Source organism: Chelon labrosus, assembly GCF_963514085.1.
Source record: "Chelon labrosus genome assembly, chromosome: 8".
NCBI classification, from domain to species: Eukaryota; Metazoa; Chordata; class Actinopteri; order Mugiliformes; family Mugilidae; genus Chelon; species Chelon labrosus.
Genome location: NC_140358.1, coordinates 10,416,429 through 10,429,155, shown reverse-complemented (window position 1 = coordinate 10,429,155; position 12,727 = coordinate 10,416,429). Strand labels below are relative to the sequence as shown.

Here is a 12,727-nt window from a genome sequence, read left to right as displayed (position 1 = left end):
CTAGTACCCAAACACAGACATACACACTCAAAGATGTGCTCGCATACGCAGCGAAATGAGTAAGTGCGCGCAGTCAAACATCATAAACAGCACATTACTCTTTGATTGAAAGACAAGCGTTTGTGTTGCCATATATTTGCCGAGCCTCTAAATTGACTTGTGCAGGCGTACATGTGCACACACATTTTAAATGCACGCACATGGGCGTTTTAATGAGAGTGTTCATTTTACAGATAGTGCCTCTAGGTGAAATAATTGCCAATGTTGGGCCCGGATGGCAGGTCCAAGTGCTCTCTGGCCAGTTGTCTTTATGGGCCATGCCGGGCCTCGAACACACCCCTCATCTCCCTCAATGCCGCTTTAACTGCTGCTCTGCTGCAGCCGACACGCACATGCAATGAATACATGGGAATAATATGCATAAGCACACAATGTAGACACCAAGTTACGCATTAATACTAAACACACACATGCGCACACACCGAGAGCAGAGGCCAGCAGAGAACAATAGGCCGTCTGACAATGGGGCTCAGAGGAATTCTCTCCTCCATATTAATATTCAGCAGAGTGGATGTAGAGAGAGTGTGTGTGTCAGCAGGGACGCATGCTCATCAACCTCGCTAACACTGGGGTTAGGCAGCCACATGATTACAAAGTACTCAGACTTTGGTCCCCAGCCCCGTAACTATTAATCCCTAGCTCCTGCTCCCTCACTTCCTATGTCCTAGCTCCCTACAGCGCACAGAGCGACTACACTGCCAAGTATCGCAGCTGTCACTTTTCTTTGCTTTCCATTTTCCAAACTATTCTGATCAGCCTGATGAAGCAGAGGGCGAGTAGAAATGATTGGAGCAAGTCAATTTCCTGCCTTACCTCTCAACAGTGTGTGAAATTTTTGATAATTCTGCTACAAGTTCATCCGGAGGTGAAATCTGAAAACAAAATATTTCATTATTCCCGGTAATTTAAAAAATGAAAAAAGATGGTCTTTGCCACGATCCCATCATTTCCTCTTGCAGAAACTAATGCACGCCAGTAAACACACCTGTAATGCCACGCTTTATAGTTACCATCTGTACATTTTATAAAGTGATGCATATTAATTCTCCAGCCATATTTCTGTACATATGTTACTGTCGTCTGTAACTCTGCAAGGACATGAATCGCTTACGACTCACATTTGCATATCGGCACTTTTCTTGAACAGATTTGCTGCATAAAAACACAGCCAGCATGATTCTGTAGTCCTGATCTCAGATGTGTTGTGTACACGTTCATATTCATTTATTTATTATGATATGCTCAGTTTATTCAGTTCTTACTACCCTTCTTTATCCATCTACACATCAGTCAAAGAGAAATAACATGCTAATATCTGGTCACAGCTGAACAAAAGGAGGAGAAATAAAAAAAAAAACTAAAAAAAAACAGCGAGGGCATGTGAACGGCGGAGAAGCCACAGTGAAAGTCACATACTGTTGCGAGCCTGAAGGCTACACAGTTGTCATTGGCTGGCTCACAAGAGCAGAGTGATTTCTGTCCCCCGGAGGAATGCAACGTTCTCTGTCGTCTCTGTTATGTATTAAAAAAAAATAAAAAGTAATACAGAAAAGACGCACAGCGGATGGTCGGTCAGAAATGTTCACTGCATGGGTCACTGGTGCAAAGCATGGGAACCGCTCTCTTGATTACTGCTTTACTAGTGGTGCAGGGGGTCGTAAAAGAAGAAATCATATAACGGCATCCTTTTTTTTTTAATTCCCTCTTTTCAGGAGAGACCAGGCAGTAGTTTTATTTTGTGAAAAACGTCCTATTATTACACTGATATAGATGGCTGTGAAAAAAACTAAGAATTATGTGTGTGAGATTTAACTGGTTATAGAGATAAATGCGGTAGTGTGCATCGACACTTGGAAATCTTTATTTTTGTTTGGGAAACAGTACTCTGTTATGCCTTATTTATCAATCGTGTCTCATTATTATTAAAATTAAATTAATTTGGTTCAATCACTAGTCCAAACTCAAAGAAACTTAATTTACTATCTTGGAATAGTGAATAATGAACGATGAGTCAAATGAATGAATGAAAGGGATCACTCAGAGCTCTTTGTGATCCAGTGAAAGGCAGCTGCCTCCATGTCAAGGTGGATCCATTCACCTTTGACAGGTCCTGTGTAATCTCTTCCTTGGATGTTAACCACATGAACGCTGGCTATTAATCTGCGACATATTCCCTCTGAAAAGTGCTACAACTGCTACGTTGTTCTGAAATGGTTATGACTGAAAGCTCTGACCTTCCTCAAACTCCGACAAACACTGTTTTTATACAACCATCTCTCCTAAATCAGTAGTGGCTCTTTGCTATGATGTATGCTCCCCATTTCCACCGTCTCCTCCTCGCTCGGCCTGCTTCTGAAAATCCATCACAAAAAGTTTTGAGGACAGCCTCGACATTAAACAGCTTCACGTACTGATGTCTAATGTGCGGTGGCAGTGAGCTGTGGAGATGCTGCTGATGTTCAATAGTCGCTTCTTGTCCCGACGCCGGCGGGCAGTTTGTGTGCAGAAGGCAAAGATCTTAGGTCTTAGGTTGTTGGACCAGACCGTTGCAACCAAATACGAGGAAAATCCCTGTTATTAAAAGTGACATCTGCTGTTGATACGTGACTGATGACATCCCGTTAAAGGTCTTCATTCAAAATGTTGCATTTCAATGTGTAAATTATTAACACAAGAAGATTTTATGTGAAAGACAATCAATGGAGTTACAAAGGACTGGAACAATAATAAGGAGAAAACCAAACATAAAAGTATAAATCTACATTGTCCTTGAAAAGACTATTGTCTTGTGTCTCCTTAAACGCCAATCACACAGTCTGTTTAACATTCACTCCTACATCGAGCAGTTTTCATTACGTGCGTTAGCCTCACTCCACACATATAAATCACTTTATAGCTACAAACTGGACATCAGTCTGGAGCGGTTTTATTAAAAAGGACAATTTATCTCAGCGCACGCTGGCCAACTTCATCCCACACCGACCACTAACTACCGCACTGAACTACAGTTAAACGCATTCCTTTCCATCTGTGGAAACGGTTACATTAAAAAAAAAAAGAGTACACACACTGTGAGTCTAGGCAGTATGCTGCACAGTTTAGACCTTGAGCCCGTTGACCAAGTTCTTCTCAGCTACAGCATATGTCCTTTGAAAAAGAAAATGAGGACAGCTTTATTTGTCTCTATTTGTGTTTAAGCAAACTGCATGATAATTTCCCAGTTGGCTCTGTAGTCTACTTTACTCTGGGATGGAGTGAACAGGCGAATGTGAGCAGCAGAGCAGTTAATGGCCTTGATGAATCTGTCTCTGTACGCTCAGTGTGCCTGATGAAAACCTTATATTTCTAAAGCCAGTGTTCACTGGGGGGTTTGATTCTGCACGTAAGATACAGGCACTTAGCGCGTGGTGGTTAATGAAAGCTCCCAAGCTTTGTGTGAAGAAGAAAAAAAAAACAGACATAAAACATGGAGTTACCTTAATGGGAGGTTTGTGTCCGCTGGGAGCTTAGTGTTGCGCATATGCAGCGTTGACCTTCAGGAAGTATTTTCATGAGGTACTTAATTTTAAAAGGTATAACCGTTCTGATGGGGATAATTATTTAGCCTGTACTTTTTAGTATTCCATATTGTGCCAACGCTGAATCCCAATATTACATCTTGGCACCATTTAGAAAAAGTTTTAAAAATGATAGAACTGAAGGCATTTCATTTACATCACATTAAGGCCTTTTCTTTTTTTTATTTTAGTGATAATGACATGCAAGCTCCTGTGTAAATATTTGAATATTTTTGCCGTAAAACATACGAGCTGTTAGGTCATCATCGTGAAAGATCTGTGAGATAACCGAGATGTTTATTTTATTAGCAAATCTTACATTTCTTTCTGCTAAGTCCTAAAACTAAACTACACGTTGAGTTGAGTCTGATCTTAAACAGAAAAGGGTCTTTACATATTGTGCATGGATGTGCAAATAAGAGCCAGCTTACAAATGTTCACAGCATTAAATATTAATTATGCAGCAGAATGTACAGGCTGTAGTCCAGGTAAAAAAGCATTAATGGAACGCGAAGACAGAAGCTGACATCAAAATTATTTTGCTCAGCTTGTAAAATAAGAAATTACTTAATTTATTGAGATATTTAAAGGAAAGCTCTTCCTTAAACTTTAGTCAAGACCCAGCAATGGACAATTTTAATGCATCGTCACTGTGCGAAACACAAAGACATGCAGGCAGCACTTTCAGTCACTTAAAGAAACTCTTAAAGAGACACTTTTATGAGAAAATAAAAAAACAGCACCAGTCAACCAAAGCTTTTCAATCAGAATTTCAATACAACCCACAAGGTGTTTCCAGTTCCAACAAACTACTGTATACAGTCACACAAAAAACAAAAAAGTTTCATTGCCGTGTTCCAAATAGCACATTACATAAGAAGGATTTTCCACTCGAAAAAAATACCTTGTTACCCCAATTCACCCAAAATGAAAATTCTAAAACTATCCTTTCCTGCCGTCTTTTTTCAGGTTGGGGCTCACTAACACTCGGTCGGCTGTCCTGCTGAAGTCCAACGCCTGGATACGAGAAGGCTGTCCATTTCTACCAACCTGTGGGCGAACTGTTCACACTGAGCCACGTGACAGGCCACTGCAGTGCTGCACAGAGCGGACTACATACAGAACACACTGTCATCTGCTTTGGAGCCTCTGAAGACGATCTGTGTGAACTGGAAAGGAAGTGATCAAACATTTAACAGAGGAGAGTGCGGCTGAAACTGAGAGGAGAAAGAAACTCTTCTCTTGAATCCGGCTCATCCAGCTTGTACTCTCTCTAATGCCCCTCTGTCCATCAGAGCCTCCAAACGTGCTCATTACCATCACCGAACTGTGAAGTTTATGCTGTAATAATTGTTATTGTACAACCAGATCAAATTTGCCATACAGACACTTTGTTGGATTTTTCTGAGCCGTGGAAATTTCTCTCCTCAGCAATTAAAGCAGCCACCTGCCCATTCAAAGCAAGTGTGGCACGGCACAGTACTATATTTGCACGAGCCACTGAGTATCCAGGATTGCTTTTGACTTCGAAAGAGGACCCTTGAGCCCTCAACCATCTTCTGATTGTTTGCCCAACTGTAGAATTTGGGTGCAGAGGGGTGGTTTCAGAATTAGGCCTCTGGACACTTGCTGAAGATGACTTGAGTTGGCAGGCCTAAAAACCCCTTATCCATAGAGACGGAGAGAGAGAGACCGAACTTGGCAGCGGGACACACACACAACACACAAATGTGGGTGCCGAAGCAGCTTTGAGCCATGCTGGTGTTGCTACTCGTGGGTCCCTGGAGTACAGGCTATCATCATCCCTATCATCATTCACCCAAGCTGAGGAAGATTCAACGGCCTGAAGGAAAGAGGCTACACTTCTGAACGATTCAAAGAAGACTCTGAAGCGGCTGCAGCACGCAGAGATCCAGTCCACAGGAAGATACTCAACAGCACATACGACTCGCTAATACTCCTCTCAACAAATCCTTGATACAGGAAAAACAAAGCTTCAGCGGACGTGTAACACACCGAGACCGAGCAGGTTAGCAAGCCTTCCACAATCACACCCTGGGTCAATCAGACCTTTTTGCTGAAACACACACCTTTGAAATGAAGAGCTCTTCGCTCACATCTTGCTTCCAGCTGCATGAGAGGAACAAAATGACACGCACACATGGCTATGTGCTTTGACAAAGACTCATTTCAGAGCATGATTAAAAGAACATGATTAAACATGTGGAGGTGAGAAATCTGAGGGCATGAGGGAGTGAGAAAGAGGAGGGGGGGGGGGGGGGGTCGCTGCAGAATTGAAATGAAAAAGACAAACAAAGTTGACATGAAGGAGAGGAGAGGAGAAAAAGACTAAACCAAAGCTGATTGATCCAATCTCAGTGTGTAGGAATCAACGGACGACTGGAGAGGAAACGATAAAAGAGGATTAGAAAGAAATAGAGACAGGGGAGGAGAGGAGGAGGATCACTGCATGGACACTTTTGTAAACAAACCTGAAAGTGGATATAATGAAAGATTATGAAGGAGAGGTGGGCGGATAGGAGAGGTAGATGGTGTGAAAGATAAAGATGCAGAGAGAAGGGAGCCAGGGAGGGGAGAAGACAGAAGATCTGATGATCATTAAAAGGACGTGTCAATAGGAAATCTTGGCGTGTAGGCAAGACACACATACAAGCTTGTGCCAAGAGGATATTTATGAAAGGGAAGCATGTATAGTGTGGCACTGAGACATATGCTAGTTGATATTCATAGAGCATCCCAATATGGTCTCAGCTCCTACCTTGACACTACCTCTTGTGCGCCTGTGTTCTCTCCTATTTTCTCTGTCTCTAAAATGCTGTGAATGTCAGGAAGTAGTCAGATCCAAGCTAAAAATACTATTAAGAAGAGAGAAAAATCCAAGTCTGGGTCCACAATGAATTGTGTGGCGTACACTCTTTTTCACCCTGACATACGAAGTATTTCTTGTGTCATGCTGAGACAGAAGCTGGTTGTTGTTGATATAGATCTCATTCACATATATACACAGAGAGATGCTCACACAAGCATGTACAGGTACACAAATGAGGCTATATTTGCACCCATCTCAGACAGAAAATAACAACCAACCAATGCTTGGAACCATTTTTCTTTTTGCAGCAAACTCAGCTGATACCGACTTCAGTCTTCACTGCCAGGAACTCATTTCCCTTTTCCCTCTCTGACTGACTGGATGGAGGCGAGGGGACTCCATCTGTCTCCTCGCCTCCACCCCTTCCTCTCTTCCACCACCCTCCCCTCCATCCATCTCTTCTATTGTTGCCATCTCTTGTTTGCTTTGCATGGATTTTGACTGCAGCCAAGGGGCAATTTTGCATGTAGCACAGACACACACATACATGCACAGAAGGGGAGAAAAAAAAAAAATACTTGCCTTCAGAGGATTTGTTTATCAAATGTGCTGTCAAATCATGTCAGGCATTTCATGTCAGGGCACATTTTACTGCCTCAGGCTACCCAAAAGAAAGGATTCAAACTAGAGTGCGCCACAGTGTCATTTCCGCAACTTTCACCACTGTACATTATTCACATTCTATAAATAAAGTCCTGTGAATGTGAGTGTACAGAGATCATTTTATCTGAATTGTAAATTCACGTTATTGATGTTGGTGTAAGGGATTTGCTAGGAGACAAGTCATAAAACATCGACCAAGGAACATATTAATGTTGCAGAAAAATGCTTCTCTGTAAAACATCTCACTAAAACATTTCTGGGGATTTCAGAACCACTATCCTGAATAATTTATAGAAATTTCACGAACAATAACAACGGAGAGAAAATATGCATTATACATGTCAGCTTGTACTGAGAATGTTCTGTATGTGAATGCTTGGTGCTTGGTATGTTTATTTATTTGATAGAGCATTTCTCTATGTGTGTTCTGGTCATAACCTCCAACCGATTCCTTGTGTTTGTGAGAATCCAGCCACAAACTTGTGAAATTCTGCTTTTCTTTAGTATTTTCTTCATAGATTTATTTCAGAGTCAGATATAGTGCAGTCACACAAGTCCAGTGCTTCTCTTGTCTTCAAAACTTAAAGCTGCACTGTCGGCAATTAATCTGATTTGCTTCTCCCAGATCTCTCTCCCATTTTCATGTCACTCACTTCATTTCAGTTAATCTCACTGGGGAAAAAAAATCCTCTTCACTTATTTTCTTTCACTTCAACTGTCACTGTCCAATTTTCCCCATCTCTGTCGTCGTTTTGCTTTCTCCCCATTCTTGTAATTTCCTCGTCCAGTCACTCCACCCCCTCATTGCCCTCACTGTCTCTAAATGTCCATTTGTCTTTTGCTTGGTCGCTCTGACCTATATAATATTGGGCAGCTTCTTTTAAGTGAATCTGACGATCCAATCGCCAAATCTTCTCCGCTTAGGAGAATTTTTGCCAGCCAGTAGAAAATACATAACTTTTGTCAAGCAATTTTAGAGAAAGACGTTAATTGCTGCTCTGTCCTGTTTTTATTATGAGCAACTCGTTCTATTGTTTCATTTGAATGTAACAAGCGACTCTCTCTTTGATTTTTAAATCAGTGAATTATAGTATTTGTACTGTTTTAATCCAATTTCCTATTTTCTTTCTTTCAATCAGGAGCTGTGCACCAACATGGCAACTGAGAGTCTTGCTGAGCTCCGTGATTGGCTCTTTCTGCTCCTCCTGTGCCTCACCTTATTGGCTGAGGTGCTCGAACTGGCAGCAGCGGCAATTGCCATGGAGACGGGCGAGGGAGATGAGGGCATTGTTTGCCCCTCGGTGTGCCGCTGTGATGAAGGGTTTGTCTACTGCAACGACCGTGGCCTCAGCCTAATTCCTCCACTACCACTAACAGCTGCCATCCTCTACTTGCAGAGCAACCGGTTGAGTAACGCCGGGCTGCCTCCGTCACTGGAACGCAGCACTTCCATACGAGTGATTTACCTGTATGCCAATCAGTTGGATGAATTTCCTATACACCTCCCGCCTTCATTACGGGAGCTCCATTTGCAGGATAATAATATACGAACGTTACCGCGATCAGCTCTGGCCAAGTTACCATTACTAGAACGTTTACACCTGGATGATAACTCTATATCCACAGTTAGCATCCAGGAGCGAGCTTTTTCTGGGACTCCACGGCTTCGACTGCTATTTCTTTCTCGGAACCATCTGTCAAGCATCCCTGCGGGCTTGCCAGCATCCTTGGAAGAACTGCGACTCGACGACAACAGAATAAGCACCATCCCCACACATGCCTTCCGTGGGCTCTCCTCCCTGCGACGCTTGGTCCTGGATGGAAACCTGCTGGCCAACACACGCATTGCGGATGACACCTTTTCCCGTCTCTCTAACTTGACTGAGCTGTCACTGGTCAGGAATGCTTTGCAGTCTCCACCTGTCAACCTGCCTTCAACACACCTCGTGCGACTCCATTTGCAAGACAACGGAATGACCCACATACCAAGAGGGGCACTGGATGGGATGCGGCGGCTACAGAAGCTGGACCTTTCAGGAAACAATTTAACCAGTCTCCCTCGAGGACTTCTGAAAGACACAGAAAGCCTGGAGCTGCTACTGGTTCGAGGAAATCCCTGGTACTGCGGCTGCAACCTTCGCTGGCTTCATGCCTGGCTGCATGGACGGGGGGCAGCAGTGACAGTCAGGGGTCTGACCTGTCAAGCGCCTGAGTCTGTAAGGGGCCAGACCCTCAGGGACCTGACTTCTCTGATGGAGCAGTGTGAAGGCCCTCCTGCTGGTCCCAGTACTGGAGTAGGAGTAAACCCAGCAGAAAAAGAGGGAGGAGGTGAAGATGGTGTTGGAGGGGACCCAGCAGTGGCGTCAGTCCCCCATGGAAGCACCACCACAACCTCTTTGTTGGTCCCAACACAAGGTTCCCTCTTTACCCTGCGAGCCAAGCGGCCAGGCCTAGTTATGCCTCTGCCTCCAGGTGAAGGGGGACATGTATCTGCAGAGGCCCTAGAACTGAGTGTAAAACCTCTGTCTTCGGACAGTGTACTGGTGAGTTGGTTGTGCCCAGAACCAGCACCCTCCTTCCGCCTGTCGTGGCTAAGGCTGGGTAGCAGCGCAGCTCTTGGTTCCATCACAGAGACTTTGGTTCCTGGAGAGAGGAGACAGTATCTCCTTACCCAGCTCACCCCACGCTCCCATTACCTCATCTGCCTGCTTCCACTACGACAAGAGCCTTCTTTTGGGGGCTCAAGCATGGGTTCATCTCGAGTTGGCACCATGGACACGGACAGTAAAGACTCAGCCCCGGCCTGTGCTCAGATAGAGACTGGAGAGGCGCTGGTTAACTCCGGTGGGGAGGGGTCAGATAAGGAGGGACAGGACTCAGAGCTAACAGCCCTGCCATTGGCTGGGATTATAGGGGGTGCCACAGCGTTGGTAAGCCTGCTGTTAATCTTTGGTATCTTCTGCTGGTATGGACAGAGAGCAGGTTACATGTCTGGGGACTCAGGCTCATACAGAGGGGGCAGAGGTGGAAAACATTATGATGACTATGTAGAGTCAGGCACCAAGAAAGACACTTCTATCTTAGAGATCAGGGCGCCTCCTGCCGGGTTTCAGATGACAGCTATGGCCCACCAGCCCCTGCAGCCTAAGTTGGAGGATGTCACCTACATCCACACCATTTTCCCCTCCTCCTCCTCTTCCTCCCAGGCTAACGGGACCTACCGGAGCAGCCATGGAACTGGCAGCCTCAATGGCACCATCCTCAGCCAAACCAGCCACCATCACGTCACTTATGGCACCAACCGTGGCTACAGAGAGGGTGGCATCCCCGACATAGATTATGCCTACACGTGATGATACAGGGACACACTCCCTGAGCCACAAAAGCTCACTAGGCTGGTGACCATTTTGTCCTTGGTTTCCAAAGTACCCTCTGTGCCTCTTCTGGTTCAATTCTGATTGGTTTGCTAAGTAGAAAAGACTGATTTCAGCTAGTTGATTGGACATTGCTACAGAAGTAACAGTCCTACTATACTCTACTACTGTATACTACATTATACAGTAGGCCCTTCTTTGAGCGCTACATATAGTTATAAATGGTTACGTTTTCTCTTTTGAATATCTCAGTGTCTTTCAAACCTACTGTTCTTCTCAGCTCATAATAATACACAGTAACTTATTTGAGGTTGATATACTAGGCTTAGCTGATTTAGCTGGAGATATATTTATAATATGAGGAAGAGGCACTTGATGTGTATAGAGATAGCTCTCATATCTTGCTACCAACTGTAAGCTCTGTGCTGTATAGATAAAAGGAATGACAGAGGGAGAAATCAATGGTTGTTATAACCCACAGATGACAATGCATCATGGTTGACATGAAAAGATGTGTTCCTAGCCCCCTCCTTTCCTCTGGTTTACTCCCCTCCTCCTTTTAATTTTTCCTCCTTTCCACCTCTTTTTTTTTTTTGGCTGAGGCTCTTTCCTTTTATTTCTCTCGTGTCTTTTGTGGTGCTGTGAGCAGAGGATGACTTTGTTCTCGCCAAGGGAGCTGACAGCAGTGATAACAGTTCTGACAGAGACGGGAGACTCAAACCACAGCATGGGTAAACTAATGAGAGGGAGAGAGGGAGGGAGAGAGAGAGAGAGAGAGAGAGAGAGTATGTGGAGGGGTGAATAGATGGATGGATGGAAGGAGGGAACATAAAAGAAGACAAGGCGAGAGAGAGAGAAAGGGGGGTGCCGTTTTGGGGATCTAGACACCGAGAGATGTGTGTTGGCTTGAGGCAGACAACAGCGACAAAAAGAAGAGAAAAAACAGGAGCTAAGTGGAAAAAAAGGGCGTGAGACAAATGCATCAACGGGAGGTAGAAAAGCTGACAAAAGGAAAACAAGACGGGGTGTGGTTATGCTCACAATTGAAATGATGTGACATCATCATCTAAAAGGCGATGAAGTTTTGACATTTACCAACTGCACTCAGCAGATACCTGAGTGATAACAGACTGCATGCTTCCTTCAAGGACTGATGTTTGTAGTAGCCTGCGATCAAGTCAAAGATTCATCAGAAACATCAGTAGAACAAAAAGAAGGAAGAGAAGCATGGGAAGACAATCAGAGTGAAAATGTAAATGTAAAATAATTGCTAAGAACATCTATGAAAAACTTCATGTCAGAATTTTACAAAAAGAACTGCATGACTCCAGTTTTTATTGTGGTCTGGTCTCATTGATTATCTTCGCAAATGAAGTGAAAGAAACCTAATCATACATCCTATAATAATAACCCATTATCTTCTTAAGGTTATCTAAACCTTCGTAATTGGACATAAGTTTTAGCAGCTGATAACATTTTGGTGAAGAGTCTCGTTCATTACTCTTTGCAAATTTTTTCTCATGACAACATTTCTGTTCAACTAAATTTTAAAAAAAGTTGGTTGTTCCTGTTTTCATTGGTATTTAAAGAAAACTAAGAGGAGAAAGATCTGAATATGAGACTCATCTATCATGGTAAATGTCATTCTATATTGTGATATTTTTATGTATTGTAAAATACTGATTGGGAAAATGATTATAGTCAGAAATGCCTGCTTTTGGATAACCCAAGAAATAAAGCACCTGACAAATTGTAATATTTCATCACACTAATGACCAGAAATCATAAGAAAATCCACAATTTCATGTAATTTTGGAAACTAATGCTGTTCATACGGCACTGCTGGGCTCAGACTACAGGATTTTTCAGCTGATTTATCACAGATTCACCCGTTCAGTCAAAAGTCATTAATGTGAATGTTTACAGAGGCAGTCTTGAACTTTTCGAACCGCTTGCTGACTCATCAGCCCTGATAATGTCTAACATGTTTGATATTTAGGGGTTAAAAGGAGTTAAAATCTCAACGATTACAGTTTGGAGGAGACACAAATCCCAAAGCAGCTGAGTGTGTTGCCAAGCAACTGTAAACTTTATAGCCCTTGGGGCTAACGTTAGCTAGCATACTGTTGTTGACAGATATTAAAACCGACAGTTAAAATCTCACTTCCATTAAAAAATAGACAGGAGTGTTGACTGATTCCCCTTCACTATTTTCTCTGTTTCCCAACTATGAACTAATAATA

The 12,727-nt window shown here is 43.3% G+C and overlaps 2 protein-coding genes across 3 annotated transcripts in view; one reads left to right on the top strand and one right to left on the bottom strand.

Annotated features, from left to right (window-relative positions):
• Window positions 1-12,727, bottom strand: part of macrod1 (mono-ADP ribosylhydrolase 1) — a 109,730-nt gene that overhangs the window by 73,553 nt on the left and 23,450 nt on the right. The gene's annotated exons all lie outside the window — the stretch shown is intronic.
• Window positions 7,529-12,063, top strand: flrt1b (fibronectin leucine rich transmembrane protein 1b). Its single transcript, XM_084550300.1, has one exon. It carries the CDS (start codon window positions 8,265-8,267, stop codon window positions 10,461-10,463), a length of 2,199 nt encoding a protein of 732 aa, XP_084406426.1. The 5' UTR covers window positions 7,529-8,264; the 3' UTR covers window positions 10,464-12,063.

What these genes read in the sequence shown, in the direction of transcription:
- flrt1b (XM_084550300.1), top strand. Translation starts at nt 8,265, where the DNA reads ATGGCAACTGAGAGTCTTGCTGAGCTCCGTGATTGGCTCTTTCTGCTC.